This window comes from Barbatula barbatula (genome assembly GCF_947034865.1).
Source record: "Barbatula barbatula genome assembly, chromosome: 4".
Classification (NCBI taxonomy): Eukaryota; Metazoa; Chordata; class Actinopteri; order Cypriniformes; family Nemacheilidae; genus Barbatula; species Barbatula barbatula.
The window spans coordinates 9810496-9831386 of record NC_136768.1 but is presented as its reverse complement, the minus strand read 5'-3'; the positions used below and the strand labels follow the sequence as shown (position 1 = coordinate 9831386).

The window sequence follows — 20891 nt, the reverse complement described above, 5'->3', positions numbered from 1 at the left end:
ATTGTTTTTTTTCGTCACTGTGAATGTTTTCACTGTGTTTACAAATGCCATATCGAAGACATATGCCTGCATGTTTTCTATTGCATGCATGTCCTAAGTAAACTTCCTCTGCGAAGATTACGTAATTTGAAGCACAAAGTTTTGAATTGCGTAAAAATCATTAACCAATCATTGAGAATCATGTACATTAAAGAAATGTGTGTGCACATGATTTTCTTTAGTAGTTTTGCCGCTTTATCTCATTTTCCGACGCTGTGTAAAGTAGGCCTACTGTGACGCCCTATAAACAAATGACGTTATGTTGCAGCTCCTGGGATGACGTCGCCTCCTCTCGCGAGATCTCGGCGTATGGACCGATACGTTTTTTGAGCCTAACCACCCTCCCGTTTTGTCCCCTCCCACACACCAACGCGCTGTGTGGGTTATTGCCAGTATAAAGTATATCTTCCATCGGAGAGCGACAAGAAGCGCCAGGCTAGAGGGGATGAAGATGGCGGACGCCAAGCAGAAACGGAACGAACAGTTAAAGCGCTGGATAGGCTCGGAGACGGACCAGGAGCCGCCCCTACTGAAAAAGAAGAAGACGAAGGTGAAGTTCGACGATGGCGCCGTGTTTTTGGCCGCCTGCTCGAGCGGCGATACGGAGGAGGTGCTGCGACTGCTCGAGCGCGGCGCTGACATCGACTACGCCAATGTAGATGGACTCACCGCCCTGCATCAGGTAAGAGCGGCCGATCGGGAGCTGTTGTGCACGGAAACGAGTATGGGGAAGTCGCTGGCGTAATGTGTGTTTACTTAGCCGGACAGATCTTCATCAACATCGTCGGGCCGTTTTGCGAAACCATGTAGCCGCCGAAGCTAAACGGGCTCTGATTGAAATGGGAGTTCCTGTATGTTTGCGTTGAATGCAAATTATGGTGGATCGATGATGGTGGAGTGCACGTATGTGTGTGTATCCGAGTGGGCAGGAAGGAAGCTGTCTGTCTGATTTTCGGGTGTGTATGCGTGTTAGCTGCCGCTTTAGCCAGCTAGCCGCTCAGCTCACGGTCAGATCAGTATGATCATCATAGTGGCAGTTCAGTTCCGTTAAAATACACTGCGAACGACGCACAGTGTATATATCTATGTACGCGGGAAGGCGTTGTTGTCTTATGACGAGTTGCAGTTTATTCGTGTGTCAAAAGACGTTGTGATGTAACGTTATGTTTTCTATGTGGGAGTTTGCATAGGAAAGTCCTTCAGTGCGAGATCGCAAAGATCGAACAAACTTAGACGCACACGTAAATATCTATGCGGTTCATTGAATGTGTTGTATAATTGTATTTTGTGATTTCAAAATAGGCTTTAAAACGTGGCAGAACATAAGGCATAATACAGTAAAGATGTATATCATGTCAGTTTCAGAATATTTGACGTCATGTCTGTGGAGCGTGACCTCACGCACCGTCAGAAAGTCTAAGTTTGTTAAAACGACACTATGATGACATTTTAGAGGGTGTGCTTTTGTACACCACCTATTTTAGATGGTATTATCTTCCATTGACCATAAACTTCCGCAAAAGAAGAGTCACTTTGGTTTGTTTTCTCTCTTATAAGCGTTGACACTAATGCACATCACTAATGGTTTCAGGGAGCCGAAAACGAATGTACTTCCAGTCTGTTAGAATACATTTTTTTTGTCCATATGCATTATAAAAGTTTCTGTGGCTAAACGAATGTGCTTTGTTTGATTTACCTGGTGTGTTATTTATGTACCTAGTTAGCTAGACTGTATTTTGTCCCCAGTACGTATATATATTTACAGCTGTGTTTGTTTACATTCGGATGTTGGGATAAACTTATTGAAAAAGCCCCTAAGGCAATGCAATAAAACAGCATTAATTCCATCGTGTTTATTAACCACTACTACATTAATATCCTGAAATTATTTATAAAATGCACACACAAAAAGTGTAATGGTTTAGAGCTACTGGCAAGTTTGTGATAGCCATTTGAGAGTTTATGTTGCCGTGTGTGACTGCAGGAGGTTGTCTTCACTGGCGAGGGTTTAAAACACTTGCCTTTTTTTGGGCTGGTGTTCAGGCAGGGGGAGGAAAGAATTTGGATGCAACTCTAACCATGACCGCCGAAGCTTCTTTCTCTGTTGGGTCTGGTGTCCGTGTTTATATATGTGGACATGTGAGCATGAAGAGACTTCTGCACGTGACTACCAGTGGGCAATGGGTTCATCGAAAATGGTTCAGATTCGTTTCAAGCTTTGTCATTTCGGGACTGAAAAAGTCTACCGGGTGCTTAAGTTATACTATTCCTATACATTCTTAAACCGCTACAGCTGTGACAACAGAATATTAAAACGTGTACACTTTTTGTGTACTTTGTTGTTGATGTGCACATTTCAACTTGTAACCCCTATTTTAATAGTTTTCCCTGAGAATGTACAGTACATTCGCATTTCCCTGGTATTATTACGCATCATGGAATATCGCTTTACTTTGTGCAGATTGTGGTTGTAATGTCTTGATGCTTAATTGTTTTGGAAATTCGATTTATTATATTCTGTGTAAAACAGTTGTTGGTTTTACCATCCAGCCCAAAATGAAATGAAGTCTGAATTCTATAAATTGCTCAGAATTAGACATTGTCGCATTAGTATCCTGCTCACCTTATTCATTGTTTTTTTTAAATTAAATACATAATTACATAATCACACACACGCATCCAGAGAACATGACCTTCGGTATTGCCCACAACCAGACAACAGACACACCCACCATTAAAGTAAGTACCACAGCTAAACCCATGCAAATAGGTACATAAAACGACTTATGACTAACAATCAAGGGTTCAAGAGGTTCAATGTTTAGAAAACTAATTTCTAGTAGTGTTACGTTAACTTCTTTGTGTATGGTTGGACCTCTGCAGTTCATCGTAATTTGTATCCTATTGCATCCTATTTTGGGTATGTGTTTGGGTCCCTTGATGTCCGTTGTTATATTTGGGGGCTCAGGCAAAACTAAACCCACTGATCTGAAGGGTCCGATCCCGTATGGACACGCATTTGCTCAAGCAAACATATGTTAGCTGCTACTGACATGACAATAGTTTAACGGCCACTTATCAGAATATGAGGAAGGAAATGGTTTCATGCATGCGCCTTGTGCCTCGACTGGGTCTTTACAGATATGAACCCGTGAAAACCACGGCATTACTTCAAGATTTCCTCTTGAGTAGGTGCTTCGGTGTTTGACATCTTCAGAATGAGTTATTACTCTTTTATAATGTTCTCAGTTTAAATGCCATGCAACCTTTCAATAAAAGGTTGACGGTGCACAAACATTCCTGTTCCTATTTCTATACATCTGACCTGAGCGCTGGCTTATAATCGTGTAGGATGTCAAATTTGAGACATATGTTATACATATAAATATGTTTACACACAGATGTCAAAAGAAGTTGTAAATAATTTGAAGTCAGTCGTTTGCTTGCTCCGAGCTCTCCCAACATAACCGTCATGTCACATGCTAAATCTAGAAAGCTTTATGCATGACCATTTATGTTTGGCATGACAGGGAACCTCACCTTCAGCGCACTCCTGTGTTTATCTAGGGAGGGACATGGTGTGCTGGTTCTAGTGACTATTGTAGCAGTATGGATGCAGGGTTATAAATATCACGTGTAGACTGTCCTGCAGGCGAGTACAAGAACGCTAACTTTAGCACCCAGCTAACCCACATTCTGCAGTGCTTGACTTTGTAGTTAAGAAACCTGAAATGGGCTTATAGTGACTTTTGCATGTTCACATTGTGTAAAGAATTATTTGAAAAGACCTTAATCTTATTCAAAACCTGTGTATGACTTTCTATTCTGTGGAGCACAAAAGAAGATATTTAGAAAAAGGTCTCTGTGGTTTTGTATCAAACAATGGTAGTCAGTGGTGGTCAGTGTTGTTTGTTTAACAGCTCTTTGAAGTACCTTTTGTTTGTGTTCTGCAGATTAGGGATGCACCGATACCACTTTTTAAGGATCGAGTCCGATAACGATACTTTTTCCCTGGTACTCACCGATACCAACACCGATGCTAGATTTTTTTTGTTTGTGGCAATTTTCTAAGAACAACACAATGAGACTAATGAACATATCAGCATCTTTATTTTTAACAACTTCAACTCATATTATGAAAAAATAAATCAATCTTATGTGCTTATCAAAACTTTTCAAAGCCAAAATTCACAGTGTCCAATAACCTCAGAAGGGCAAAACCAAGGACATAAGCATGCAGATTGCCATGCGTGGGTCGTCATCATTGATTTTGAAATATTTCCACACTGTTAAGCGCGAATGAAGCGTTAAGAGAGAGTGATTTACATGTTAAGTCAATGCAAAGACGCGATAGACCTACTTGCGGTGCGATTCACGCGAATGAGGCGGCGCAAATTGAGCGTTCGCGTTATTCGTGCGAGTTGAAAAATCTGAATTTTGCCGAAAATTAGCGCCGCGTTAACCAATCAGGAGCTTGCTCTAGTAGGGAAGTGATTATGACATAGCAAGCGGAGGCAGAAATCTGAAACAACGATGAAGGACTGCGCCTATGAAGAACTGCGCCTCTGGACCCAGACACGACGCCAAACGAGTCTACGTCTATCTTCAGCCTTCCATACCACATTATGCGCAGCTACCTGATCAACAAAATCCATGTCCGCCATTTCGCAACAAGACTGGAGCCGCCTGCCAGAAACCCCTCCCATGACGCGAATTCCACGCGCGAATGAAGCGAATAAACTCAAAATGTTCAAGCGTCCAACTACACACAAATAGCGCGATTTAGGTGTGAAGACTATGACATTGTGTCTGCTACGGCAGGTGTCTCTGTGTGCACTGGAACGTTCTGTCAATTACGTCACGTGAGGCATCGGGGAATTTTTTCGAGTACATGAGTTTGTTATCGGGCCCGATACAGATACTGGTATCGGTATCGGTGCATCCCTACTGCAGATAATAGTTAGTCACACTGGTTTGGAATGGGGTTGAGTAAATGTGTCTTTTCAGCATCTTTCACATTTTTGTGATTTGTTATAATTTCTGTTAAGGAGCTGAATGGGTTTGCACAGGCAGTATGCAAATAGAGGTGAGAGACAGCAGATTTTGCCTGAGGTCTGAAGCGTTGGAGTCTTCCTTCACATTTTCCATGGCTGTGTGTTTTAAAGGTTCAGTTTCTTTAGAATTTGTGATCTACCTACGCAGAAAGTCTGTCTGATGTCAAAGCGTACTGCAACGTTTGAGTCATTTACAGCATTGGTGGAATTCGCGGAACAGCAGTGCTGTCACCGGTGAGGTCAGGGTTCGGGTGGTTTTGAGTAAGGTAGGTAGGTGAAGACATGCAGTGTCGGGTGTGAAGGGTTTCGGCTGTGTTGTCTTGTGCTTGCATTCCTGTCGTGTCTCTTATTGGAAACCATGGCAGACTCAGAATTCCTCAGCTGTCACTTAAAATACACCCCCACCAAAAGAACCACCACCTTCCCGGTCACACCATTTTATCTTGGCATTACATTGCGGTAGTAAGACAAACATGATAATGCATAATTGAGGAGCCAATTAGGTAAAACAATAGTTTGCGCATTGTTTCATTCATTTGTCAATGTGTCATTGTGAGGTATATGTGGCATACGGTATTTTCTAGATGAGTGTTGCATTTCTTTTGTTACGAAAAGTTGATGTACAAAGATGGCATGATAATTTGACTATTTACCTCAAGGTGAGACTTGCGTGACTTGAAAAGTGGTGTATTGTCAAATGAAAACTGCAACAGCGTGAAGTTTATCCCGCCGTAAAAACCTCTGTTTAGAATAATTTGCACAGTATGCCTATCCCAAGATTCTCAGCTGTGTCTGAGCCGCCCAGTTGGCATGGCAGTGCTTGTATCACTAAAAGAAAGACTGCTTGGGATTGTTTGTGATGAACTTTTGTTCAGGAGAGGTCGTTATTTTCTTCATGATGTGAGTCAGCGTAGAAAGCCCAGTGATTCTTGTGGCGCTTTAATCCCCAGGAAGTGTGTGAGAATGGAAACACACCTGCAACCAACCTTTTATGCTTTTTGTCTTTCGTTCTACCAATGAAAAAAAAAACTGAGACATTGTAAACTGTGCTGTCAGCATAGTCCAAATTTAACACATGTGAGTAAAAATAGATTTTGGTGAAAAGTTGCCCACTTACTCTCATAGTAGTCAGTTAAAACAGTCTTATAACAAATTTAGTTTAAATAGAAATAGAAACATATTTTTTGTTTTATGTGTTGATCTATCAGAATAAAACAAAAGATTGATCACTATCTTCACAAGAAGTCTTGACAATTTAGCGACATGTGTTGGATTTCTTAGACTGGCCGCCATTGGCAGGTGTGGCTGAAAGTTAATTTTGGACTGGTTGTCAGTTCCATTCAATATACTTTTACACAAACACCTTAGCTATGTTATCAAAGGAATCTTTAAGAGGCGCATTGATCGCGCAATGGATTAAATCGTGGCCTAAAATCTAAAATCAGGACAGGGTAATTTGGACTTAAATGAACCTTAAATTAGCCTGGGAAACCGGGAGCTGTGCTGCTGTGTGCTCAATCTTTGAAGAAAATAAAAGGATTTAAGGCCGTCCCTTAAAGGGGGACCTTTATAAATGTCTTTGTTCTGATGAACACAAAGGAAGATATTTGGAAGAAAGCGGCTCTCTCTAGTCAAATGACCCACCGTGCGGCACTCTGAAAAGTTGAACTATTTCCGTCTTAATGCGGCACCTAGGAAAATACGTCGCTCCCTATTTGCATGCACCTGCCGCGTGTCTAAATTTATAATAACTAACTTGCGTGCGCAGGAGACTCAAAATCTGATACGGTTATTCTGATGAAAAATTTTAATTCTGTATAATCTGTATTTTCCCAAAACGCGAACTAAGGTAGTTTTTGAAGCCTTCTGACTCCGGTGTCAGCATCGCTTGACGCATGCCGTGTTCTGACAACACAGGCTCTACGTCAGAACGCGCATGCATCGAGCGACGCTGCATTGTGCACTGTCGTGTGGCTCTTGGGAACGCACGTTGGTAACGAATACTCAAACAAGGATGTTTTTTAATATAGTCGTTGTTTGTTTGCAAACAAAAAGTATCCTCGTCTCATTATATAAATCTTATTAAGCAAGTTACGCACTTTCAGCAATTTGAAGATTGGTTGAGTTGCAATATGACGAGTAAGAATGCTTTCAAAACTACCCTTAATTTGCGGTCTTAAATATGTTAAACTACTTGAGAGTGAGTAATTAATGGCAGAATTTTCATTTTTCGTCAAAAAAAAAAGTTCTCTTACAAAATAAGTTTTCATGATAATTTAGTCACCCCCATGTAATCCAAGATGTTCTTTTTTCGTTAGTCGAAAATAAATGAAGGTTTATTATTAATACATTCCAGGATTTTTCTCCATGTAGTGAACTTCAATGGACTCCAAACGATTGAATGTCAAAATTACAGTTTCAGTGCAGCTTTAAACGATACCAGACGACGAATAAAGGTCTTATCTTGCAAAAATTTCTAAATAAAAATGACTGTGCTTTTGCCTTGCTCTGTTCTGCAATGCGCGTTCAAGAGTTCACGTAATTCCGTTGAAAACTTTCACGTTCAACTTGTAAACACTGACTTTGTACATCCACCTACGTCAAGCTTTTCAATGTAATTATGTATTTTGTGAAGTAATGAACACGCACGCATCGCAGAACTGAGCAAGTCGAGCATTTCTGTTTATAAAGCATATACATTTTTATTTTCTTTAAAAAATGATCAATCGTTTCACTAGATAAGACCCTCATTCATCGTCTGGTATCATTTAAAGCCCTTTGAAGCTGCACTGAAACTGTAAAGTGAACTACTCCTTTAATATTTACCATAAAGGGATTAGATAAAATCGCAACATTCTCTCTTTAAAAGGTTTTTGTAATTTTTTGCTTACAACCCATTTTTTAATTCCTCATGTCTGTGCTAAACAGTTTAGCTGATGTTTGTTATAAAATGTCAAGTAGAAAAAATAGAGTTATGTAAAGGGATGATGAAGTCATGTTTTCTGTTGGTCAGTGTATGAGCTGCGAACGTCCAACTAGCTTATGAAGACTGACCGAATGGAAATCAGTCCTGACATAAATTAGGTGTGTGGGGGCCGTATATCCTATTGGTTTGTGCAATGGTTCGCTTTGCTAAGAGCCAAATACTGATGTCACTGAATGTGTTTTTGCTTTGGCATTACCATAACCGAAGAATAATGGTTGTTGCAAAAGACTTGCGAAAGCTGAAGGCAAGTCAGTGGTTGTGGACCTGATGTTTTTGTGTTTAAGGTATGAAATTAAGAATTGTTGGTGGTTTATTTGTTATTGTTATGACATTGCAGTCAGGCGTTATTTGGTCCAGTGAGAGCAAAGGTTATGATGGGGTTGTTTTGAATAATTTATGTTTATTGCTGTAAAATACGTTTGTGGGCGGGTTCATCCAATTACAGGGTTTCTCATGCATACGTTATGGTCATGTTATAAGCATGTCATTCAATAATTCATTGTGTAAATGGGTGCCAAAGGTTTTCCTAAACTTCTGCTTCATTAACTTTTATTCAACATTTAGTTGTTTTGATAATAATTTAACACATGGTAAATTCTAGCTTTCATGCAACTAGATATATCGTGTCATGGCCATGATAGGCTATAACATTGACCTTGCTTGCTCCAAACTTATTCATGCAACGTTTTGTTTATTTTTCAAGCAAGAATTTACAAAATTATAAACGTCACTTCACGTCATAAACAGTATGGGTCTGCAAACTGCTTTATTAACATTTTAATATTAGAAACCGCACGCCGACCAGTCATGTTGTTCAGTTTGTTAAAAGCAGGTTTGGCCCTGTCAGGCAGGCGGCGTGGATATGTTTTCAGCTGAATGTTTGAAAGAAACCCATAATCAAGGACAGGAAGTCTGTGCTGTTGAAGTAGCGCCACGCTGTTTTGTCATCTGTTGTCTTGCAACATGACTCATCTCTCTCGCCGTTTTGAAGTGGGATTGGGAGGCAATACTGTACAGCCAAGCCTTGGTTTCAGTTTTTGTGATGTAACAACCAAAAGTTTGGATCTTGTGTAGGTTGCAATGCTGACTTTTTGAATATTATTATCCTTTTACAAGCAAAATGTACAAAAAAGTGTTTCACCATTGAGAGAGCATCTATTGGTTATTCACTTAAAACAGACAAATGCAGTATTTTGCGTTTTTTGACTACCGCTTGGAAGTAAAATGATACTCTGTATTATAACTCCGACAGCATTATTCTTCAAGAAGAAAACTATATTCAATTGGGAAAGCTACCTTGAGGGTGAGTTAAACATGGGGACATTTTGATTGTGTTAAAGTATGTATTTTGCACAGTGTAGGCTACTTATGCACACTATACATTCACAGTCCAAGGTTGAAGTAAATACCTAGACTCATAACTAGGGGTGTAGTCAACCAAAGAAATGCTTAGTCGACCAAAGTCCTGTCCTGCGCAGCGATCAGTCGACTAAAAAAAAAAAAAAAAAAAAAAAAAAATGTTTTGCATTTTGATTGAACATTTATTAAACAATCGTCATAGAACATTTATAAAACAACAACGAAAAGACATCAATAATACATAAAACTATAATAATAATACAATTCTTTGAAAATTAAGTGATTAATTGAAGTGAAACAATCCTAATAATAACAGGCTATATAGTATGAAGGCATGCAGGTTTATTTTCGTTTTGTTACATTATTTAGGCTATTTTCAAACGAGTCAAGTGTACAAATAAAAACAAAAACATAAGAAAACACAATCTGAGTCAGGATAATAAAGCCGTTAAGGCTACTTACATATCTGCAGGTCTAGTCCACCTTTTTTATGTTGTGGGCCAAAAACACTAACATGTCCACATTCTTGGGTAAAAGACAGCTCCTCGACTTGTTAACAATAAACCCTGCTTTGGAAAATATGCGCTCTGCAGGAGTGGAGGTTGCAGGGATGCAGAGCAGGCGTTTGGCTGCCCGAGCAAGTCGTGGATATCTCTCCTCATTATTTTTCCACCACGCAAGTGGCCCAGCAGTGTCCACTTTACTTCTGTCCTGAAGATAATCTTTCATTTCGTCGCAAGAGGATCTTTGTGCGCTTGGCTCATCAGGGTCATCCTCTGCACCATGTCCACAAAGAAGCATTGCTATCTCCTTCTCTTTTGCCGTTTTCTGTTTTTTTCCCAACGGGTCCTCATCATCCCCTGTCTGCTCTGCGCTGTCTCCTGAGAGGCTTGAACTTTGTGCAAGTTTTACGACTTCAGAATAGGCCTCATCCCGTTTCTCATCATTAAGAAAAGGTAGCTGTTTGAAGCGCGGGTCCAGTACTGCAGCTAAAATGTACAGGCTGCTTGTCGTCACAACTCGGTCTTTGAGTTTCCATCGACTATCTATTTCCTGCACAAGCTTAAGTTTCATCTTCTTCTTTGTTGGACTATCGTTATCTGTGATGGCAAGATGACATTTTTTTAGATTCTCAAGCATTGGGAAGGCCGCAGACAGGGATGTGTTAGTCTCCTCCGACAACAGCTCGGTCAGTGTAATAAAGGGCTTAAGAACGTCTGTGATGTCTTCAGCCATATTCCACTGCTCTGTTTTCATGTCCAAAGTGCTGCTGTCACTCCTCTTGGTGTAATTGGGGTCCGATAAAACGGCGGTGATGGGCCAGCGCTGCTCCAACAGTCGCTCCAACATAAAGCAGGTGGAATTCCACCGGGTGGCCACATCCTGGATGAGTTCGTGCTCAGGAACTTTTTGCTGCACCTGTTTCTCTTTGAGACCCGTTTTTGCTTTGTGTCCCTTTTTGAAGTGCCCAACAAGACGGCGCGCCGCAGCCACCGTGCGCGACACCGGGTCTTCTTTTAAGGCAGCATTTACGCACAGCTGCAGGGTGTGGCCTGCACACCTAACCAACTCCACATCTGGCCACAGACCGGATCCTTTCAGTAATTCCACCGAAAGTACCATGTTGGCAGCGTTGTCCGTTACCACTGACACCCGCTTCTCTGGTGGAATGTGGTACGTGTCCGCGACTTGAGTGAGTCGCGCAGCGACATTTTCTCCCGTGTGCGCTTCATCCATCTGCTTTGTTTCTAACACAACGCTATTCATTTTCCAGTCCGCATCGATAAAATGGGCCGTGACTGTCATGTATGCCTCCATTCTAAGCGAAGACCACAAATCAGTTGTGAAGCTTACAGCCTCGGCGGATTGGAGGAACTGGTTTACATTTACTTTAAGTCCATCAAACCGCGAACGTAGCGCACGCATGACAGTCTCCCGTGCTGGCACAGTATATCTTGGCTCGACGATTTTAAACATGTTCTTAAAGCCCTCTCCTTCCACTGTGTTGACTGGCCTCATATCTTGGGCGATGTAATGTACAATCCCCTTAGTGATGTCCTCCTTTCTCTTCGCTGACAGAGGATGGACCAACTCCAGTTTCGTCTGGGTGCTTCCTGACGCCTGTGGCATGGCCTGTGGATGTGCCTAGTACATAACCAATAAAATATATAAATTATATAAAGTTTAAGACATTAGCCATAGCAAGCTGTCTGACACGTGTATTTCTCGCTTACCGCTTTTAGGTGATAGGCCATATTGGTCGTTGAGCTATGGTAAGTTAGCTTTTGGCCGCATAGCTTGCACTCCACACTCTTGTCATCTTGTTTTATAAAATGCAGCCAGACAAAAGATTTAGATTTCTTGGACATTTTGTCCACTAAAGCCAAAACAACTCGCGTTCTAACTGAATGAATACAGCAACTACCTATATTCCTTAGCGCGAAGCAGCAGTGCAGCCACGCAGCCACACGTTAGTGATGCGCGGATGTCGGTTAAATCCGCGGGCGCTGCGGATGATCCGCGGGTCGGGTGGGTCGGGTAATAAAAAATATATTCTGATTAATTGCGGGTGGGTCGCGGGTTGATGAGATCATTCGTTAATAATACAATTATTTATAACAACATTTCTTTAAAATACGAATGTGTTTTAATAGCAGTTTCAACCAGGCAACCGGCAATTTTGCACTCATGTAAAAGAAATACGCGGGTGTCGACAGTGGAGGGGGGTCATTTTCTTAATGCAGAAATGGAGGCGAAACAGATCCGGGAGAAACTTTCAGTTAGATGAGTCCTCAGAGGAAAATGTGTTATTCTGGGACAAACAAGATCGCTTATTCCCACGACTGCGGTGCCTTGCTAGGAGAATATTGTGCAAAAGAAAAGGCCAAGTAGCTAATGCTGAATTGGCACCGTTTTGCTATCGGACTTTGTTCTGTTTTCTGGAAAGAAAAAAGTTCTTTATTGTTACTTTGAATATCTGTTTTAGGAATGTTCCAGTATAATATTTCAAATTATTTGAGCTGTGTTTGTGTGGCCGAAGCCAAACTTTTTGTTATACAAATAAAGGTTCGTTTAAAAGCATTTTACGATTCATTTTAATATCGGATATTGACAGACTAGTTCTAACGTCACTGAATCTGATAACATCATGCTTAAAGAAAATAATTAGATGAATTAAAGTGACGATCGGTTGCGGGTCGGGTGCGGATATCTATATTATAGAAGATTATACGTGCGGGCGGATGGCGGGTGGATAATTGATTTGAAGCAGCGGATGCGGGTGACATTTTAGCTCATCCGCGCATCTCTACCACACGTGGTTCCCGAGTGTTCAACGTGGTGCACTAAACTGTGGCGCTGTTACAAAATAGCCGAAATTAAAGTAAAAAAAAAAAAATAGGCAACTGGTCGACCAATGAGAATGTCAGTCGACCAAGACGGCATCGACCGATTAGTCGACTAAACGACTAAAGTTGACAGCCCTACTCATAACTGAGAACTAACATAACTGAAAAATGAGAACCGATTAAAGGTGTTGGTCAAGGCTGCCTTCCCTTATTTAAAACACTCACAGTTCTTTAATGTAAGGCCATCCACCTGACAATTGAAGCTCAACAGCAATGTTAAAAAACAAAGTATATCAACAAAATATTTTAATTCCGTAGAAGAAAACTAACTTTTGAATTGGCCCAGTTAGAAATGTACACAATCTTTTATTTAACTTTTGGTCTATCCTATTGGTTCAGCTGCCAACACGAGACCTTCATTACCCTAGTTTAACATACGTTTGTTGTATGTTTCTTGTTATACTATGTTTGTTTTTATTTTGTGCTTTGGCAGCTTTGAGAAGCTAGATTACTAAATACTTTTTGTTTAAATTCAGCTTTATATTTACATTTTATTAATTTACATTCAGAATGTTCAATATGTTTAGTTGAACCTTGAATGCTGTCAATTCATTAACATACAATTTTCTTTTATTTAAACACATGTTTGGGAAAAAAGTAAATTTCAGTTTTCTATTTTGTTTAAAATGTTGTAATACTTTCGTAATTGTGAACCCTTAATTGTGTATAGTGTTGAATTCTGTGCTTAGCGCATTGATAAACCCCACCACAGTGTGTTTAGTATAGGGATATAATGATTACCAGTTTAATGGTTTTTCAGTGATAATAACATGCAACGGTTAGTATTATCGTGTCATATTTTAATTACTGTTCAACCGTACCAGTGTTCCAGCTTGAAACAGGGTCGTCCAGCATTAAACAAAGTTATCAAGAGTAGATGCAACATGAACCGTGGGTTTTGTTCATTTATGTCAGGAGAGTAAGTCAGGAGTATTGACCTTCGGAAAAACAAAAATAATAGATATTTATTTATTCATGTCTGCTCCTGTGAGTTTGGGATGGCAATGCTTCACTTATTAGGACTTTAATCCAGAAATTGGATTACATTTTTATATGACACACGTTTACTTAATATTTCTTTATACAGAACCATAATTTCTATTCATTTACCGTTAAATGATGTGATATGATTGTTTAGATCGTTCAGCTCCTTTCTTCTACTCGGAGTGCTTTTATGAGCGCATATGTCATGCTGCTTTCTTCTGGGTCCTAAAGTACAGCTGATTTTGCTGATTTGCTCAATTGTGTATAAACATATGCTTTACTCAAGGTTAAGGTTGTGTTTAATGGGAAGTAGGAAACCTTTACCTCATGCTCCATGAGTAATATTTATATTATTTATTTGATGTTTATCAAACAAATGCATTTATTGGTTTACATCAGTACTTTTTTTGACATTTTCAGAACATGTTAATAAAACCTTGATACTAGTTATAACCGTGATAACGGTGTTCACTTTTAACGTTATCTGAAATGTTCACACCGTTACATCTCTAGTTTAATAAAGACATAACCATTTTTTAAGAATATTAAAGATTAGATCATGTTTTTATGACCTATTTATACAAAAATTACACATTTTACATCATATTTCTTCTGCAAGACGACTTTTGATCTCATGTCATTCTTGTGAGCTCCTTCCAAATTGTGGAATGTCTTCCAGTTTGGATGTGGTGGAGCAGGTGAACGGTGTCATACGAGCGTCGTTGCAGGTTCAAACTGGTTAACCCGATTGCAGATGCACAAGAATTCTTGAGGAATGTTTTGGAGCCTGAAACCCACCCCGTAGCCCACAAACGCACAGAATTACAGTCTTAACCTTTTGCGTGAGATTGAAAGCATTATCCAATCAACAACAAGTGTCTGCCAGATTGGCTTTCTGATTGACTGATGTAAGATGAGTGCTTTTCTGAATGTCATTACCCTTCATGAGCCATTTGCTGCTGTTGAGTAATTGCTACTTGATGTAATTTCGCTCCGTGTCTGTTTCCAGGAAAACGTGGAAGAGAAAGTATTCAGGGTCTTGTAACCTTTCCAGTTAACATGATTCACTTGAAGTGTTTGCAACCTGGTCCCATTTCTAAACAGTGCCGTATTTATTTCCCATTATCTGTACAGTGAATTTGTTGCAGATATGCATGTTTACATTCATTTATGATGCACTCCCATGTTTTACGGAAGCTGGTACTGTATGACGTTTTGTATCGAGAAGGTTACTGGCTGTTTATGAGGACTTTCCAGGAAAGCTAAGAACTTTTCGGTGCAGACTTCAGAAGTGAGGTATGTCCTTTGCTTTGAGTCCAAATCCAAGTGCACCTGTGTTGTTTCTCATCGGACATTTCTTGCCTGGCCGGCCAAAGAGCTGCAAGCGTTGACGAACAGCATTCATGCAATCTTACCTACTCGCGGCTCAGTACACATCTGCGGCCCTGCTACATCTTATTAGAAGGTGGCCAATTTATGCTTTCCCAGACAAGACCAGCCAAGCAGAGTAAAGAACTACCGCTTAATGTTTGCAGGGTGAGCTCAATGTGTTTGCGAGTTTGAGTCCAGCTACACATTCTGTCTTTCAGAATTATATCTGTTGAAACCTATGTTTGGATTATCCTAATTTATGGAGTGTTCGTGTTGATGTAGCCATTCATGTGAGGAGGAAGGTGACTATTTTATAAGCACTATTTCTGGACAAAACTCCTTAAGGCATGAAGCGAAATGCCCTACGTAAAATTTACTCTTATAATATGTTTAAAGAGGAGTTCAAACGGCTTTTAAAGAGCCAAATCTGAATGATTTATTTACAACAATGGGATTTACTGTTTGTGGAGTACTGTAATGATGTGACACACTTTTTTTCCCAATAAGAAAAAAAAGCAGCTTTAGAAGACGCTCTGCTCACACTGAGGAACAAAGTCCAGTGTTACATGAAACACCTGTCAACAACAGCTATGTGTAGGATGCTACTTCGTAAAATGACAATTGTAATAAAAATGTGCTATCTGTGTATTGCCAATATAATCACACCTAAATCCTGTTCAGAAACATATAATGAATGCTTAAATGCAAAATACAGCTTACTTTAATGATACCGTCATTCATGATATATGTAATATAGATTAAAACCTAGTTTTCATGCGTGACTTAGCATGTAGCGACGGTTTTATATGCTGTTTTGGGTCGGAGCTGGTGTAAAATTGCAGGTTCCTGAAAACAGGAAGTGGGATGTCACAACAACTATCTTTTTGAGCCACACTATTGAACACCCTCATGAAAACTGGCATTAAATCACCATTGGGGGTCTTTAATTACCACCATCGATGCTTGAGTCACTGCGGAGGCACGTACGCACCGGCCAGCTTGTTGGCAATTCAATAATAGCTGTCGAAGCTAGTGGGCGTGAGACGTCACGTGGGCTGATGCGATTGAATCACGCTCTTGTCCAGATGGAGCCAATCAAACGTTGAGAGCTCATAACTTGTGGACACCAGATGCCGAAACTCATGTTTGGGATTTTCACTGAGAGAAGGTGAGGAGCCACAAGTGGCTTTAAGAGGTGCAAAATACAGTAGACTAATACATATTTTAGAGAGCCACATTTCCAGGGTAGCTTATGACCTTCTATAAGCTTATTTCTTATTTGTTTGTGTTCATCAGATGGTTTTAGGTGTGTTGTGACATGTCTATGAATGTGGGCTTATTGGAGAGTAATGGAACAGAAAAGAAGGGAAAATTTTTCTATAAATGTTATAAATTGATTTGCAAGGTGGTTTTGAAAGGTGGTCACCAGGTTTGCACATGTGTCCGGATACATTTTAGTCCACTCCTCTGTAAATCTTTAAGGTTTCTTGGCAAATTGGAGTTTTAGCCTCCTTCACAGATCTTCTATATGACTCGGGTCTAGAGACTGGCTAGGAAATGTATTGTGCTTCTCCTTAAGCCACTCTTTGGTTGTCTTGGCAATATGTTTTGCATCTTTGGCATGGAAGGCACATCCACGACCCATCTTCAGTGATCTAGTAAAGGGGAGAAGGTTTTAGTCTAAGATTTTACTGTACACCGGGTGGGCCGTCCCTCAGCCCCTCGATGGATCAAAGTCACCCTGTACCCGTAGCAGAGAGAAAGTCCATAACGTTTCCAACACCGTGCTTCTCTGTATGGATGGTGTTCTTGGGGTCACAGTCAGCATTTCTCTACCTCCGAAAACAGTCAATTTTGGTGTCGCAGCACTTTCGCCAAAGCCTTTTCTGAATCGTTTTGATATTTATTGTCAAACTTCATGCGAGCGCCTTCTTGGACAGGAGGACCTTGTGGGTGCTTCAGGAATTCAATCTATTGTGGCATAAAGTGTTACCAATGGTTTGCTTGCTAACTGTGGTCCCAACTGTCTTGAAATCATTAACAAGCTTCTTTCGTGTAGTTCTGGGCTGATCTTTAACCTTTCTCATAACCATCTTTACCCCATTAACCCCTGCCCCTTCCAGAGATCCAGACCGAGTGCAATTGATAGTTATTTTTATTTCCAAAATATTGTCTCCTTCTCCAAGCTTCTGTCTGTAGCCTGTCCCTGACATCCTTTGAAACCTATTTGGTCTTGACAATGGTGGTGAAGAGGTTGAAATGAAACATTCAGATTCTCTTGTTTCTCAATTTATACGCTTTATATACATTTATTCCCAGATTTTTGGGTTGAAATTTGGTTTCTATCCACCCTGTTGCCATCATAGCTGATCTGTATTTCCCATGAGGATATGGATAACGTAACCATCTTAATGCCCTACTTTCCCATGAACAGAAGCTGTTAACTGGGTTATGGATGAGTGACAGAGATCGGTGACGAGTGCTGCAGAGTTCAACTTTATACAAATGTGGCATCTATGTGTGGATGGAGAATATCGCTCTCAAAAATACAAAAAGAATTGCTAAAGAACCAGAAGTCTGTATGTGGTGTCATGCATCTCTTTTTGATATCTTGTCAATGTGCGTGTCATTTTAAATGAAAAAGTATGTATTTTATTGTTTATAGTGTTAAAGCAAAACAAATGGCTTGTCTTAATGTGTTCTTATGATTATTTTATTGTGTATTATGGACATGTCCACAACACAATGTAAATATAACTACCTAACGATTAAGAGCCTATGTATGTTAGTGAAGAACGTTTTGACTTCAAAATCAATGATTAAATGCCGTCGTGTTCATGGTGTGTGCGACAGCCAATGATGCACAAGTTATAAAGGATCATCTCATTTCGTCTTAAATGCACATTTTGTCGGAAAATTAACACACACAACTTTGAACAGTTCTCTATATCAATTTCAAAGACAGAATGGCAAATGGCAGTTTTTTTATGCTAAGAAATCTAGGTAAATCTATGTCTATGAAAGACACTGAAACTAATTGAAATGGTTCTTAATGTCAACCTGTAGGAGAGCATGACTAATCTTGTATTGAAAATTTGAAATACAGTCATACATAAAATTCAGTGGACGTTATTAAATGAAGATTATTAATTGAGATGAAATACGTCAAAAGCCAGCTTTCAAGAAAAAAGTCAAGTAACGGGAGGCCTGTTCCCCAGTCGTGCTTTGAAGTTACGCCCATGCTTTAAAGCACATTTTGAAGTTATGGATTTATGCTTTGAAGCACATTTAGAGAAGTTATTCTGTCTTTTATTGGTAAAATGATTCCAATTGATACTTACAAGATATCACAAACATTTAGACATTTTACAGATTTTATTCATGTCGTATTTAGCTTTGCACACTGCTGGCATCTAGAATGATTTAATATCAGCATTTATTGTTCGTATCAGAGGGCTCTTTCAAATTTGATCTTACATTTAGCTTTTTTCCTAATACTGTTCATATTGTTATCAGAATTATATCGTATCAACTGTTACCAATAGTTATTTTTTCAATATGAATGTTTCTTCATTCGCTTTGATTGTGACCAGCCCTTGACATTTCCATAACAAATGTGGCACTGTTGCAGATGATCTGCATTTTTTCATCCATAGTCTAAATGCCAGGACAGGGGCATCGAGAGGCTAGCACATTATACAAGCATGCTATTCACACTGGTGGTTTATGCCCGATACCAGCCACCCACCCCCTCTATGGCCACGGCTTGCAGAAATAAACTTGCTTATGGCCAGCTGCTATTGTTTTGGCTGCCCGGCGTGCAACCCACTTACAATCTCTTCCTTATTTTCCCTCTGCATCTACCCTGCTCTTGCTTTTTCCATGGGAATCCCAGGGCCATATACGGTATTCAGCGGCTGGCGAGGCCGAGCTCCATTTGGCTTGCTTTCTGTTTCTCTCTCTCGCTCTTTCAGTCCAGCTTTACCTCTCTCTGTGGGCTCCTCCTGTAGAGCAGTAGCATTTTTCTTGTCTTTCCATGTCTGCTGTCAACTCTCCGTGAAACCTTTCAACCTGCTGGGTCAAATCTTATCCCCTAAGCATAGAAATAATTGACACTGTAAACGATGATTTGCTGCTCTAAATTTTAGTACTTTGCTTTACAAATCATTTACTGATTATATATTAAATCATAAAATTTTACTGTCGTAAACAAGGCTGCAAAAAGCTTTTTACAATGTACATGACTATGCTAAATACATCTTTAAAATGTCTTGCACTAATGTAAACCTTAGCATAATCAAAGTATAATAAAAAACTAATTTTCAATGTTTTATAGTATTAAGGATTTTAGGAAAAAATATTTTGAACATACCTTTTATTAGTTGATTTTTATTTTCAAGCTTTAATATGAAATTGTTTCACCTGCAATTCCTTCCACTTTTATCTCACATGGCCTCACACCACGCACGCACACATACACACACTGCAAGAAGGAATTCCTTTTGTGGAAGTGGCTGTGTGTTGGTGATGTAGAGAGCGGAGGCGGGGCTCTGGCTGGCCCGGAGCCGTGGAGTGTTACTTATCTGGGAATTTCTCCAGTGGTATGATAGAGCCAGGCCCGACCGCTACCTCGCTAGGTGGCCTCTACCGCAAGAAAAAGAAAGCTGCCCGGGGAGGGATTGAATCGGAGCTGACGTCCAGGCGAGGCAGCATAGCATCATCGCTTTTGCTTTATAAGGGAGTGAATTAGATTTCCCTGTAAAGAAAACACGTGCAACGTTATCTGACCTTAGACTGTATTCCCTATCTTCTGTTATTGCTTTTGCTTATGCTGGCTCATAAAAAAGGAAAATGTCTTATTTCTTGTTTGGAATCAGCCCAATGATGGTCTGTGTTTGGGTTTTGTGACAGTCAAAGGACATCCTGTTTTCCAGTTGATACTAAACATAAGTTCATTTTGTTCTTGATATACCCAGAATGTATTGCTTTGAGGCAAATAAACCAGTGACATGAACGTTTGCTTTGCAAATGGTTTACAAGAGTGGTTCTAATCTGCAGCGTGATCATTTTTTAAAGTAAAAGTAAAAAAGGGTTACTATTGACTTTAAAGTGATAGTTCACCTAAAAATTAAAATTCCGTCATCATTTACTCACCTTCACGACTTCCTTCCTTCCGCAGAACACAAAAGATATTTTTAAGAATGTTGGTAACCGAACAGCTCTGGACCCCATTCACTTCTATTGTATAGACACAAAACCAATGCAAGTGAATGGGGTACAGTTAACAAATTTTGGCTTCCTTTGTGTTCTGCAGTTTAGAACCAGAGTTTGTCTGGCTTTAAATGCGATTTAGCTTCTATTAGTCAGTATTGTAATTGTATATATCTTGATAATAGTTATTATCATTCTCATTTTTGTTGAAACATCTAAACTTCACTTTACTGACTTAACTGGTTTGTGCGAATCCGCTACAAAAATTATTAGAAAAAAAATGAGATTCTGAATAAGTGCCTGTTGAGAGAACCTGGATAATTTCAAGACACATTCGAGGTGTTGCCTTCTTGATCAAGATTCAAAGGATTAAAGTGATTGTGCACACTCGATCTGAATTGAAAGGATGCATAGTTGTCCACTTTATCACGTGAATGCTGCAGACTGTTAGCACTGTTTTTTACACACAGCCTGGTTTTG

The 20891-nt window shown here is 39.9% G+C and overlaps 1 protein-coding gene across 7 annotated transcripts in view; it reads left to right on the top strand.

Moving 5' to 3' along the window:
- The first annotated feature begins 396 nt into the window (after positions 1–396).
- The window catches only part of ppp1r12a (protein phosphatase 1, regulatory subunit 12A), a 53082-nt gene continuing 32587 nt past the window's right edge, over positions 397–20891 (top strand). For 4 of the 7 annotated variants that reach the window (XM_079454489.1, XM_079454487.1, XM_079454488.1 and 1 more), the window contains exon 1: positions 397–721. In XM_079454489.1, the coding sequence (XP_079310615.1) occupies positions 485–721 (237 nt within the window). In that variant the 5' untranslated portion in view covers positions 397–484. The remainder of the gene's footprint in view (positions 722–20891) is intronic. The other 3 variants (XM_079454485.1, XM_079454490.1, XM_079454491.1) reach the window with 1 other exon arrangement.